This window comes from Excalfactoria chinensis, chromosome 31 (genome assembly GCF_039878825.1).
Source record: "Excalfactoria chinensis isolate bCotChi1 chromosome 31, bCotChi1.hap2, whole genome shotgun sequence".
NCBI classification, from domain to species: Eukaryota; Metazoa; Chordata; class Aves; order Galliformes; family Phasianidae; genus Excalfactoria; species Excalfactoria chinensis.
This window is the reverse complement of record NC_092855.1, coordinates 908,495-920,655: the sequence shown is the minus strand read 5'-3', so window position 1 is coordinate 920,655 and position 12,161 is coordinate 908,495. Positions and strand designations below refer to the sequence as shown.

Genomic DNA, 12,161 nt, shown 5'->3' with positions numbered 1-12,161 from the left:
GGGGCAAAGCGTGGGGCAGGATTAGGGTTAGGGTTAGGGGTAGGGTTAGGGTCGGGGTTAGGGTTAGGGTTAGGGTTAGGGTTAGGGTCGGGGTTAGGGCGGCAGCGACCACGGGCAACTGAATGCGGCAGGGACCGCACAGCCACGCTGCGATGGGGCGCTGTGGGGGGAGGAGGAGCGAGATGGGGGTCCCAGCTGCCCTCAGCCCCCCCCCGACTCGGAGCTCTCTGGGGACGCGTCCTTTGCGGCAGCACAGAGATGGAAGAGCCCTGTTGGGGGGGGGGGTATTAAATTGGCACAGGGACCCTCCCCTCAGCGCCAGCCCCAGCCGTGGGGTTGAGAGAGAGAGCGGGAGCAGCTCAACGTGCTGATGGCCCAGCAGAGCTCTGCAAGGCTGAGACCCGACGGAACTCATCACAGCGCTGAGAGCCAGCACGGCCCAGACCGCTCTGAGAACGTGCACAACTCATCACAGCAAACAACACAGCAGAGAACGTGCACAACTCATCACAGCAAACAACATGGCACAGCTGAGACCGTGCACAGCTCAGCACAGCAGTGACCCCCCCCCAGGTACCTGCAGAGCCAATGAGGACGACGCCGACCCAACCCAGGATGTAGGACCAGGAGAAGCGCCAGGCGCTGCCCCGCACCCCCACCGTGCACACAGCCAGCCCCAGCAGCGCCAGCAGGCCTGCAGGGACACAGCAAGCTGGGAGGGCAGCTCAGTGCTGCAGAGAACTGACACGGCTCAGCGCAGCAGTGACACAGCAGAGAACAGACACAGCACATCATTGACAGTGCACAGCTCATGGCTGCAGAGAACGGCCAGCTCATGGCGGCAGTGACACAGCAGAGAACAGACCCGACTCATGGCGGCAGTGAGGCAGCAGAGAACAGACACGGCTCATGGCGGCAGTGAGGCAGCACAGCTCATTACAGCAGAGAACGGCCCCAGCTCAGTGCAGCAGTGACACGGTGCCCCATGTCAGCCCCCCACCTACCGGCCAGCACCAAGCTGATCCCAGCCACGCGTTCCCGCGCCCTCCGAGCAGCGCCGGCAGCCGACAGCCCCGCAGCGAAACCCAGAGCAGCAGCCAGAACCGCCAGCAGCATCAGAGCCCGCGTGGCGTCCCACATGGCTGCGGGGACACGGAGGGGGGACATGGGGACGGCACAGGGAATGAGCACAGCTCGGGGGGATGAGGCCGGGCACAGCTCATCACTGCAGTGACAGATCACAGCTCATAGCAGTGACCCAACACAGCTCATCACAGCAATGACCCAACACAGCTCATCACAGCAGTGACAGAACACATCACAGCACCGACCCAACACAGCTCATAGCAGTTGCAGATCACAGCTCATAGCAATGACCCGACACAGCTCATCACAGCAATGACCCAACACAGCTCATAGCAATGACCCAACACAGCTCATCACTGCAGTGACAGAACACAGCAGTGACCCAACACAACTCATCACAACACCGACCCAACACAGCTCATAGCAATGACCCAACACAGCTCATCACAGCAGTGACCCCACGCAGCTCATCCCGCCCCAGCACATCGCAGCTGAGGCCGCACACAACTCATCACAGCGGCGACCCCCCCCCAACCCCTCTCAGCGCAGCGCAGCGCAGCACGAGGCGGCCCCGCACCGGGTTCGGTTCGGTTCGTACCGGGCGGTCCGGGGTCCGTCCCGCAGCGCCCCCCCGCGGTGCAGATCCGCCACAGCCCGACGTTGTCTCCGCGTCCCCGCAGCCAGAACTCGGTGCCGGTGGCGGCGAGCAGCGCGCTCAGCCCCACGGCCGCGCACAGCAGCCCCCCCGCGGCCATCCGCCCCCTGCCGGCACCGGGTCGAACCGGAACCACCGACCGACCCCAGAACCGACGGCACCGCGGGGATGTGGGGGGGGGACGCGGGGATGGAGATGTGGGGCTGCGGGTGTTGGGGGGGACGGGGGGGGGCTGGGGGGGGGGCGGCAATGGGGACGGGGGGGCGACCGGGGGAGCAGCGCGTGGGGAGACCTGCGAGGGTCGGGGGGTACACAGGGATAATGGGGCCAAATGGCAGGGACAGCAATGGGGACATGGGGACATAGGGATATGGGGATATGGGGACATGGAGACATGGGGACATGGGGACGTGGGGACATGGGGATATGGGGACATGGGGACATGGGGATATGGGGACATGGAGACATGAGGACATGGGGATATGGGGACATGGGGACATGGGGATATGGGGACATGGAGACATGGGGACATGGGGACGTGGGGACATGGGGATATGGGGACATGGGGACATGGGGATATGGGGACATGGAGACATGAGGACATGGGGATATGGGGACATGGGGACATGGAGACATGGGGACATGGGGACGTGGGGACATGGGGATATGGGGACATGGGGACATGGGGACGTGGGGACATGGGGATATGGGGACATGGGGACGTGGGGACGTGGGGACATGGGGACGTGGGGACATGGGGATATGGGGACGGCCGTGGGTGGGGGGTGGGAGGGGGGCGTGTGGGGACACGGGGACATCTAAGGGTGGCACCGCGATGGGGACGATGAGGGCAAGTGTGGGGACAGCGATGGGGGCGCGGGGACACGCGGGGATGGGAGATGGAAGGGACGATGGAGGGGACGTTTGGGGACATTGGATGGACGTTGGAAGGGACGTTTGGGGTCATGGCTGGGGATGGGGGGGTCACCAAAGGGACACGATGGGGGGGAGCAGCGGGGACACTCACCTGCGGGCAGCCCGTCCCCGGCCCCTTATCCCTGTCCCTCTGTCCCTGTCCCTCTGTCACGTCTGTCCCTCCGTCCCGTCACGCTCTCATTGTGTGGGGCACAAAGCCGGGAAGGATCCGGGCGCTGACAGCATCAAAGCCGCCCCCAGCCGGGGGGACAACGCGGCCCCATAGAGACAATGCTGGGCCGAGGGACCCCCGCCCCATAGAGATAATGCCGGGCTGAGGGACCCCCGCCCCATAGGGCTGAGACCGGCACGGGGGGGGAGGGGGAGCACGAACGGGGGGGGGGCTGAGTGTGGGATGTGGGGCTGGTTGTGGGGCTGGATGTGGGGTAGTTATGGGGTAGTTATGGGGCAGTTATGGGGTAGTTGTGGGGTAGTTATGGGGCAGTTATGGGGTAGTTATGGGGCAGTTGTGGGGTAGTTATGGGGTAGTTGTGGGGCAGTTATGGGGTAGTTATGGGGCAGTTATGGGGCAGTTATGGGGTAGTTGTGGGGCAGTTGTGGGGTAGTTGTGGGGTAGTTGTGGGGCAGTTATGGGGTAGTTATGGGGCAGTTGTGGGGTAGTTATGGGGTAGTTGTGGGGCAGTTATGGGGTAGTTATGGGGCAGTTATGGGGCAGTTATGGGGTAGTTATGGGGCAGTTATGGGGTAGTTGTGGGGCAGTTATGGGGTAGTTGTGGGGTAGTTATGGGGTAGTTGTGGGGCAGTTATGGGGTAGTTGTGGGGTAGTTGTGGGGTAGTTGTGGGGTAGTTGTGGGGCAGTTGTGGGGCTGCTGGTCACACCGGACGCGGTTCCGTCCCTTCAGTCCCGCTCCCGGGGCCGCTTTTCCGGTCCCTCCGGTTCCGTCCGGTCCCGAATCCCGACGCCCGGACGCCCCCAAACCCGCCCCGCTCTCGATGACGCGCATGCGCACACACGAAGGAACGACCCGCTCGCTCCGCCCCCCCACCTCCACGTGCGCACCGGCCGGGCATGCGCAGAAGCGGCGGCTGCATCGCCGGTACCGGGAGCGGATCGGAGCCACCATGAGCGCCGCGGAACCGAACGGAACCGGGACGGGAACCGAGACCGGAGCCGGGATGGGAACCGAGACCGGAGCCGGGATGAGCTTCGCCGAGCGGCAGCTGCGGCGGCACGGCTGGACGCGGGGTGAGATACGGACCGAGCGGCCGGACCGGACCTGCTCGGCTCGGCTCTGCCCGGTCCCGCTCGGTTCGGTTCTGCTCTGCCCGGTCCTGCCGCGCTGACCGGTGTTGGTGTCCGCAGGCCGCGGGTTGGGGAAGCGGGAGGACGGCATCGCGCGGCCCATCCGCACCAGCATCAAGTGCGGCACCGCGGGGGTGAGCGCGGCCCCCAAACCCCCCATAGACCCCCATAAACCCCCATAGACCCCCATAAACCCCCATAGACCCCCATAGACCCCCCATAAACCCCCATAGACCCCCATAGACCCCCCATAAACCCCCATAGACCCCCATAAACCCCCATAGACCCCCCATAGACCCCCATAGACCCCCCATAGACCCCCATAAACCCCCATAAACCCCCATAGACCCCCATAGACCCCCATAAACCCCCATAGACCCCCATAGACCCCCCATAAACCCCCATAGACCCCCATAAACCCCCATAGACCCCCCATAGACCCCCATAGACCCCCCATAGACCCCCATAAACCCCCATAAACCCCCATAGACCCCCCATAGAGCTCCATAGACCCCCATAGACCCCCATAAACCCCCATAGACCCCCATAGACCCCCCATAAACCCCCATAGACCCCCATAGACCCCCATAAACCCCCATAAACCCCCATAGACCCCCATAGACCCCCATAAACCCCCATAGACCCCCCCCATCCGCCGCCCCTCCTCACCTCCCCCCCCCGCAGGTTGGGCACAGCGCGGCCGAGCAGTTCTCGTTCCATTGGTGGGATCACGTCTTCAACCAGGCGGCGGCCAACATCGCCGTGCGGGATGGACAGGTGAGGGGGGGGTCTCCGCAGCCCCCCATTAACCCCCAGGCACCCCCATAACCCCCGGGTACCCCCATAACCCCCAGGCACCCCCATAACCCCCGGGTACCCCCATAACCCCCAGGCACCCCCATAACCCCCAGGTACCCCCATAACCCCCGGGTACCCCCATAACCCCCGGGTACCCCCATAACCCCCGGGTACCCCCATAACCCCCAGCTGCCCCCCGTGCTGCCCGCAGACCCCCCCCTGCTCCCCCGGTGCCCCCCGGTTCCCCCCATAGACCCTCATGTCTCCCTTTCCCCCCCCCCCCCCAGGACGGGGTCCGCGTGGAGGCTCGTTCTAAGCGGCGCTTTGGGGTCAGCACCAAGAAGCCCCGCAAGGCGCCCCCCCCGGGCTGCACGTTGTACGGCCGCTTCATCAAGGTATACCATATACCCCTATATCCACGACCCCATATACCCCTATATCCACAACCCCATATACCCCTATATCCACAACCCCATATACCCCTATATCCACAACCCCATATACCCCTGTATCCACGACCCCATATACCCCTATATCCACGATCCCATATACCCCCTATATCCACGACCCCATATGCCCTTATATCCACGACCCCATATACCCCTATATCCACGATCCCATATACCCCTATATCCACGATCCCATATACCCCTATATCCACGATCCCATATACCCCTATATCCACGATCCCACACCCCCCCTATTTCCATGCTTCCCCCCCCCCCCATTTCATTGCCCCCATTCCCACCCCCACCTTCCCCACCCCTCTATTTCCACACCCCATTTCCATGCCCGTTTCCAGCCCCCCTTTCCCATCCCACCTTTTCCTCCCCCCGTTTCCTTGCCCCCCACCCCCATTTCTGACCCCCCCATTCCCACAGGCCGCCACACTGACCGCCCATGGGGAGGAACCAGCTGAGCAGCATTTGGGCTCCGAGAGCAGCCAGGAGGAAGAGGATGAACTGGACCCATCTTCAGCCCGGAGGCACGGCAGGGTTGGGGGGGGGGGGCTGGGGTCCATCCTACTGCCCCCCCCCATTGGGTGACACTGTGCCCCCTCTGTCCCCCTGTCCCCTCTGTCCCCACATCCCCTCTGTCCCCGCAGGCTGACGGATGAGGAGCTGGTGCGGGTTTGTGGCGGCCGCACGGCACACAAGTGAGTGGGGGGTTATGGGGGGTCCTGGGGGGGTCTGTGTGCTCTGGGGGGGCTCCATTCCCCACCGTGTCCCCGATGCTGTTTCAGGGGCGCACGACACGGGCTGACCATGAGCGCCAAGCTGGCACGGCTGGAGCAGCAGGAACGAGCCTTCATGGCCGCCAGGCTGCACAACGGGGGGGGGCGGGCTGGGACCCCCCAGGGCAGCCCCATAGAACTGCAGGAGAACAGCAGGAGGAGGAGGAAGAAGAAGAAGAAGGAGGAGGAGGAGGAGGAGGAGGAGGAGGAGGAAAGGGAACCGTCGGTGGATGGAGCTGCTGAAGGACTGAGGGGAGAGGAGGAGGAAGAGGAGAGAACAGAGAGGAGGAGGAAGAAGAAGAAGAAGAGGAGGAAGGAGGAGGAGGAAGATGGGATGGAGGAGCCTCCAGAGGACAATGGTGGGATGGGGGGGGGAGAAAACAGCCCTGGGGGGGCGAGGAAGAAGAAGAAGAAGAAGAAGAAGAAAAGGCGGAGGGAGAATGAATGAATGGATGAATGAATGGATGAATGAATGGATGGATGGATGGATGGATGGATGAATCAATGGATGGATGGATGCAGCCACCTGGTGTGTGTGTGTTGGGGGGGGGTTGGAGCCCCCTGTGTTTTGTTGGGTGCCCAGCGGGGTCTGCTGAGCTCAGTGTGCCCCATAGGACCTGCCTGCCCCCCCCCCAGTCCTTCACTGGGGCTGCTGTGCTGTCAGCCTGCAGCGATGGGATGTGATGTGATGGGATGCAATGGGATGGGATGCGATGTGATGTGAGCCTGCCCAGCGCCGGCTGCTGCAGAGGGGCCTTTGTTCTCTAATACAAGTTTATTGCATCAAACGACCCTGACGGGTGGGACGCAGCCCCCCCCCCCCCAGCGCCCCCCTCTGGGCCTGGAGGAGCCGCAGTGGGGCAGCCCCCAGCCGTGGGGCAGCGCAGCCCTACTGCAGCTGCAGGACGCAGTCGGTGCCCGGATACGGGGGCAGGTTGAGGCCGTATTTCTCCTGCAGCGCCGGGGGCACAAAACGCCCCCCCAGGAAATGGAAGCGGCCCGAGAAATGCAGCGCTGCCTTCTTGGGGGCCGTCAGCGAGATGAGCATGTCGGGTCTCAGCCCGTCCGCGCGGCCCCGCTCCACGTCCCAGCCTGCAACGCAGCCCAGGTTGGAGCACAGGGTGGGCTGTATCCCCACCAATGCAGCCCAGGTTGGAGCACATTGAGGGCTGTATCCCCCCCCCATCCCACCCCCCCTTTGTGGGTCTGCCCCCCTGACCTGAGGGGATGTCGATGCTGACGATGGGCGCCGTGACCTGCAGCAACGTGCTGAGGATGCTCCCGAACGGCTCCCGCACCGGCCCCTTAAAGCTGAACCCAAAGATGGCGTCCACCACCAGCACGTACAGCTCGTCTATCAGGGCAGCCTGCGGTCGGGGAGGAGTGGGGTGGGGTGAGGAGCAGTACGGGGTGAGGGGTATGGGGTGGGCAGTATGGGGTGAGGAGCAGTATGGGGTGAGAGCTAGTAGGGTGGTGAGGACCAATATGGGATAAGAACCAGTAGGGGACTGAGGAGCAATATGGAACCAGGGCTGGCAATGGAGTGAGAATCAGCAGGGGGGTGAGGAGCAGTAATAGGGTGAGAAGCAGAATGAGGTGAGGATGGGCAGTGGGGTGGGGGTTCATGCAGGGTGCTGGGGGGGCTTGCATGATGCTGGATGGCCATGCAGGGTGCTTGGGGCTCATGCAGGGTGCTGGGGGGGCATGCATGGTGCTGGGAGGCCATGCATGATGCTGGATGGCCTTGCAGGGTGCTGGGGGGGCATGCAGGGTGCTGGGGGGTTATGCATGGTGCTGGATGGCCATGCAGGGTGCAGGGTTCCATGCAGGGTGCAGGGTGTCAGTGGGTGAGGCTCAGGCCGTGGTGAGGATGCAGCTGCAGCCCCAGGGCCGGTTGCTGTGTTCACCTCTGCAGGGAACTCGCTGAGGAAGGGGATGTCCATCTTGTGGCACTGGCTGCTCAGCCCCTCAAACAGCGCCTTGTTGGGCCGCTTGGGGTAATGGATGGAGGGCTGGAAGCCCTGGGGGGGGGGGCTGCGCTCAGTGCTGGGTTGGGGGGGGGGTTGTAAGACCCCCTGAGCGCAGCCCCCCAACGCAGCCCCCCCCCCTTTTTATCCCCCTGTTCCACTCACAAACATCTTGAGGTGCCGGGCACACACCAACCCGTCACCGCCGTTGTTGCCCGGCCCGCAGAGCACCAGCACGGGGGGGGGGCTGGACGGGAAGGAGGCGGGGGGGGTACGCCTGGGGGGGGGGGGGGGGATACGGGGGGGTCGGACCGGGCGGGGGGGGGGGGGTCACCCCGCAGCCCCCTCCCCATCATCCCCGTCCAGGTCCCACCTTGGCGATGGCGGTGGCGCAGCTCAGCCCCGCCAGCTCCATCAGCTGCTCCACGCTGAACTTGTACTCGGTGAACAGCTCCTGGTCGATGGCCTGAGCCTCCTCCTGCCTGGGGGGGGGGAGCGTGGGACCCCCGTGTCCCCCCCACACACCCCCATGTGTGTCCCCCCCCCCCCCCCATGGGACCCCCTCTGTCCGCCCCCTGTGCCCCCCATGCCCAATAAAGCCCAGCTTCCCCTTCATGCCCCCCAACACCCCCCGCCCCATCCCTGAGCAATCACAGCCCGTCTCCCCCTGCACCCCCTACCCACCCCCCCAATACCCCCCTATACCCCCCACACCCCCCCTTGCCCCACACCCAACGTACCGCGGACCCCCCCAACCCCATACACCCCCCGCTGCCCCATCCCTGAGGAAGAACCAGCGTCTCGCCCCGCCCCCCCCATAACCCCCCAATATCCCCCTATAACCCCCCTATAACCCCCAATATCCCCCTATACCCCCCTATAACCCCCCCATAGCCCCCCTATACCCCTATAACCCCCCTATAACTCCCCCATAGCCCCGCTCGTACCCGATGTACCGCGGTCCCCCCGCGCTCATTCCGTGCCCGTCTCTCTCCATACACCGGCCCCAGCCCCGCTCCGTCCCCCAGCCCCTCCTGGCGCAGCGCCCCCCCGCCGCCAGCAGCAGCCCCCAGCCCAGCCCCCACCCCAACCCCAGCCCCCAGCGCAGCGCCCGCCGGGCCCGCATACGGACGAGCGGCGACGGGCACAGCGCATGCGCGGAAGGGGCGGAGCTGCGGGGGGCGGCGCGGTGCTGCCCCCTGGCGGTCAGTGCTGAGCGGGGCTCCGATGGGCTGCATTGGGCTGCACTGCACGGAGTTGTGTTGCACTGCATTGCTTTGTGCTGCATTGCATTGCATTGGGCTGCACTGCAACGGTGTTGTATTGCACTGCATTGCTTTGTGCTGCATTGCATTGCATTGGGTTGCACCGCACGGTGTTGTGTTGCACTGCATTGCTTTGTGCTGCATTGCATTGGGCTGCACTGCACGGTGTTGTATTGCACTGCATTGCTTTGTGCTGCATTGCATTGGGTTGCACCGCACGGAGTTGTGTTGCACTGCATTGCTTTGTGCTGCATTGCATTGGGTTGCACCGCACGGAGTTGTGTTGCACTGCATTGCTTTGTGCTGCATTGCATTGGGTTGCACCGCACGGAGTTGTGTTGCACTGCATTGCTTTGTGCTGCACTGCATTGCTTTGTGCTGCATTGCATTGGGTTGCACCGCACGGAGTTGTGTTGCACTGCATTGCTTTGTGTTGCACTGCATTGCTTTGTGCTGCATTGCATTGGGCTGCACCGCACGGAGTTGTGTTGCACTGCATTGCTTTGTGTTGCACTGCATTGCTTTGTGCTGCATTGCATTGGGTTGCACCGCACGGCGTTGTGTTGCACTGCATTGCTTTGTGCTGCGTTGAGTTGCATTGCATTGCATTGCATTGCATTGCATTGCACGGTACTGCTTTGCACTGCACTGTGTGGTGTCCCACCGTGTTGCACTGCGTGGTGTTGCGCTCTGTTGCACTGTGCTGCTCTGCATTGCTCTGCGTTGCATTGCTCTGCGTTGCATTGCTCTGCATTGCACTGCTCTGCGTTGCATTGCTCTGCGTTGCATTGCTCTGCGTTGCATTGCTCTGCGTTGCATTGCTGCACCCAGCTGACACGGAACGGGGACACAACTGTGATGGGGACAGGGATGGGGACATGGAGCTGATGGGGACATGGATGGGGACACAGCTGTAGTGGGGACACTGAGCTGATGGGGACATGGATCTGATGGGGACACGGCTATGGGGCAGCCCCACACCGACCCCAATCCTCAGCTATGGGGCAGCCCCACACCAACCCCAATCCTCAGCTATGGGGCAGCCCCACACCGACCCCATCCCCAGCTATAGGGCAGCCCCACACCGCTCCCATCCCTCAGCTATAGGGCAGCCCCCACACCGCTCCCATCCCTCAGCTATAGGGCAGCCCCACACCGACCCCATCCCTCGGCTATAGGGCAGCCCCACACCGACCCCAATCCTCAGCTATGGGGCAGCCCCACACCGACCCCATCCCTCAGCTATAGGGCAGCCCCACACCGACCCCATCCCCAGCTATAGGGCAGCCCCACACTGACCCCATCCTCAGCTATAGGGCAGCCCCACACCGACCCCAATCCTCAGCTATGGGGCAGCCCCGCACCAACCCCAATCCCATCTATGGGGCAGCCCCGCACCGCCCCCACCCCGCAGCTGTGGGGCAGCTCCCGGAACAGAGCGGCTCTGTGCCGGCCAGCTGTGGCTGTGGGGCAGCAGCTCTCGCTCCTCCCCGCGCCCCGTTCGATGGGACAGAGGCGGATTGTGCTGCGCTGCGGCCGGACGAGGCGGTGGGGCCGGAGGGGGGAGGAGGTGGGAGGGGAGGAGGGTCGGGAGACCCCCGGAACGGGACCGAGAGAGACGCTGAGTCCGGAGGAGGAGGATGACCGGGAACGTGAAGGTGGGAGCGGGAGGGGGGGGCGATGGGGTGTGGGGAGGGGATGGAGACCCCAATGTGTGGGGAGGGGATGGAGACCTCGATATATGGGGAGGGGATGGAGACCTCGATATGTGGGGATGGGGACCCCAATGTGTGGGGAGGGGATGGGGACCTCCTATAGGCGAGGAGAAAGCGGGAGACCCCACAATGTGGGGAGGGAATCGAAGACCCCAAAGTGGAGGGACGGGATGGGGGAGGACCCCGATATGTGGGGAGAGAATGGGGGGCCTGAAGTGTGGGGAGGGGGCGGGGGGGGCTTCAAACTGTGGGGACGGGAACCTCGTAATGGGGGGAGACGGTGCGGGACCCCAAAATGGGGGGTGGGATGGAGGAGCGAAAGGTGGCGTTGGAACGGGGGGAGCCTGATGTGGGGGGGGGCATCGCAGACCGCTCTGGGGCCGCCGTAGGGCGCTATGGGGCGCTATGGGGCCGCTGTGGAGCAGCCGTGGGGCCGCTTTGGGGCCGCTGTGGGGCGCTGTGGGGTCGGGGCAGCGCCCACGGAGATGGGGAGGAAATGAGAGCGGGGGGAGACGGGGCCGGACCAGCGCTCCCAGTATGAGCTGACCTAGAGCTCCCAGTACGAACCGACCCACTACTCCCAGTATGAGCCGACCCAGCGCTCCCAGTATGGGCTGACCAGTGCTCCCAGTCTGCCAATATGGACTGACCAGTGCTCCCCCCCCCCCCGCTGTTTCCGGCCCCTGACCGCCCCCCCCCCCCCCTGCGATTGCATCAGCGCAGCTGGGAGAGCCGCCCCCCCCCGCCCCGCTGTGGGTCTCCTGCGTCCCCCGCCCCAAAAAGACCCTTTTAGGGTTTTGTGCCCCGAGGCGCCACAATGGGGGGAAATGGGACAAATGGGGACGGGGGGGGGTGGATGAGACCCCCCCCCCCCCAAATCCCTGCGGCGTCCAGGACCGGGGGGGGGCGTCGGTGTGGGGGGGCAGCGAGACATGGGGATACCCCATGGAGGGGACGCTGTAGGGTGGGGGGGGGTGCGGGGTCAGCGGGGGTTATTGGGGGGGGGTCAATGGGGGGATTATGGGGTCAGTGGGGGGTCATGGGGGGCAATGGGGTCGGGGGGGTTGTGGGGTCACGGCGGGGCGTTCGGTTCCGTTCGGATCCGTTCGGTGCCATTCGGGGCCGTTCGGTTCCGTTCGGAGCCGTTCGGGTCAGTTCGGTTCTGTTCGGTGCCATTCGGGGCGGTTCGGTTCCGTTCGGTG

At 64.4% G+C, this 12,161-nt stretch overlaps 3 protein-coding genes across 4 annotated transcripts; 1 reads left to right on the top strand and 2 right to left on the bottom strand.

The window, feature by feature from the left end:
• Window positions 1-5: 5 nt before the first annotated feature.
• Window positions 6-3,671, bottom strand: LOC140263573 (lens fiber membrane intrinsic protein-like). 2 transcript variants are annotated; one of them, XM_072358532.1, is made up of 6 exons: window positions 3,557-3,671; window positions 2,769-2,892; window positions 1,685-1,848; window positions 1,005-1,142; window positions 578-694; window positions 6-269 (listed from the first exon to the last, which is right to left on the bottom strand). In XM_072358532.1, the coding sequence occupies exons 3-6, from the start codon at window positions 1,839-1,841 to the stop codon at window positions 202-204; spliced, it is 480 nt and encodes a 159-aa protein (XP_072214633.1). In that variant the 5' UTR covers window positions 1,842-1,848; window positions 2,769-2,892; window positions 3,557-3,671; the 3' UTR covers window positions 6-201. The 2 variants fall into 2 exon arrangements, with proteins under 2 accessions (XP_072214633.1, XP_072214631.1); XM_072358530.1 differs by having other exon boundaries at window positions 2,769-3,663.
• A 68-nt stretch (window positions 3,672-3,739) lies between these two features.
• GPATCH4 (G-patch domain containing 4) lies at window positions 3,740-6,751 on the top strand. The gene is made up of 7 exons (XM_072358525.1): window positions 3,740-3,923; window positions 4,041-4,114; window positions 4,665-4,757; window positions 5,066-5,173; window positions 5,660-5,763; window positions 5,884-5,934; window positions 6,022-6,751. Exons 1-7 carry the CDS (start codon window positions 3,800-3,802, stop codon window positions 6,458-6,460), a joined length of 993 nt encoding a protein of 330 aa, XP_072214626.1. The 5' UTR covers window positions 3,740-3,799; the 3' UTR covers window positions 6,461-6,751.
• A 28-nt stretch (window positions 6,752-6,779) lies between these two features.
• Window positions 6,780-9,136, bottom strand: NAXE (NAD(P)HX epimerase). Its single transcript, XM_072358528.1, is given in 7 exon segments — window positions 6,780-7,104; window positions 7,232-7,379; window positions 7,920-8,033; window positions 8,145-8,249; window positions 8,251-8,256; window positions 8,353-8,461; window positions 8,927-9,136. Coding segments are annotated over 7 exon segments (864 nt in total). The 5' UTR covers window positions 9,106-9,136; the 3' UTR covers window positions 6,780-6,901.
• Window positions 9,137-12,161: the final 3,025 nt, after the last annotated feature.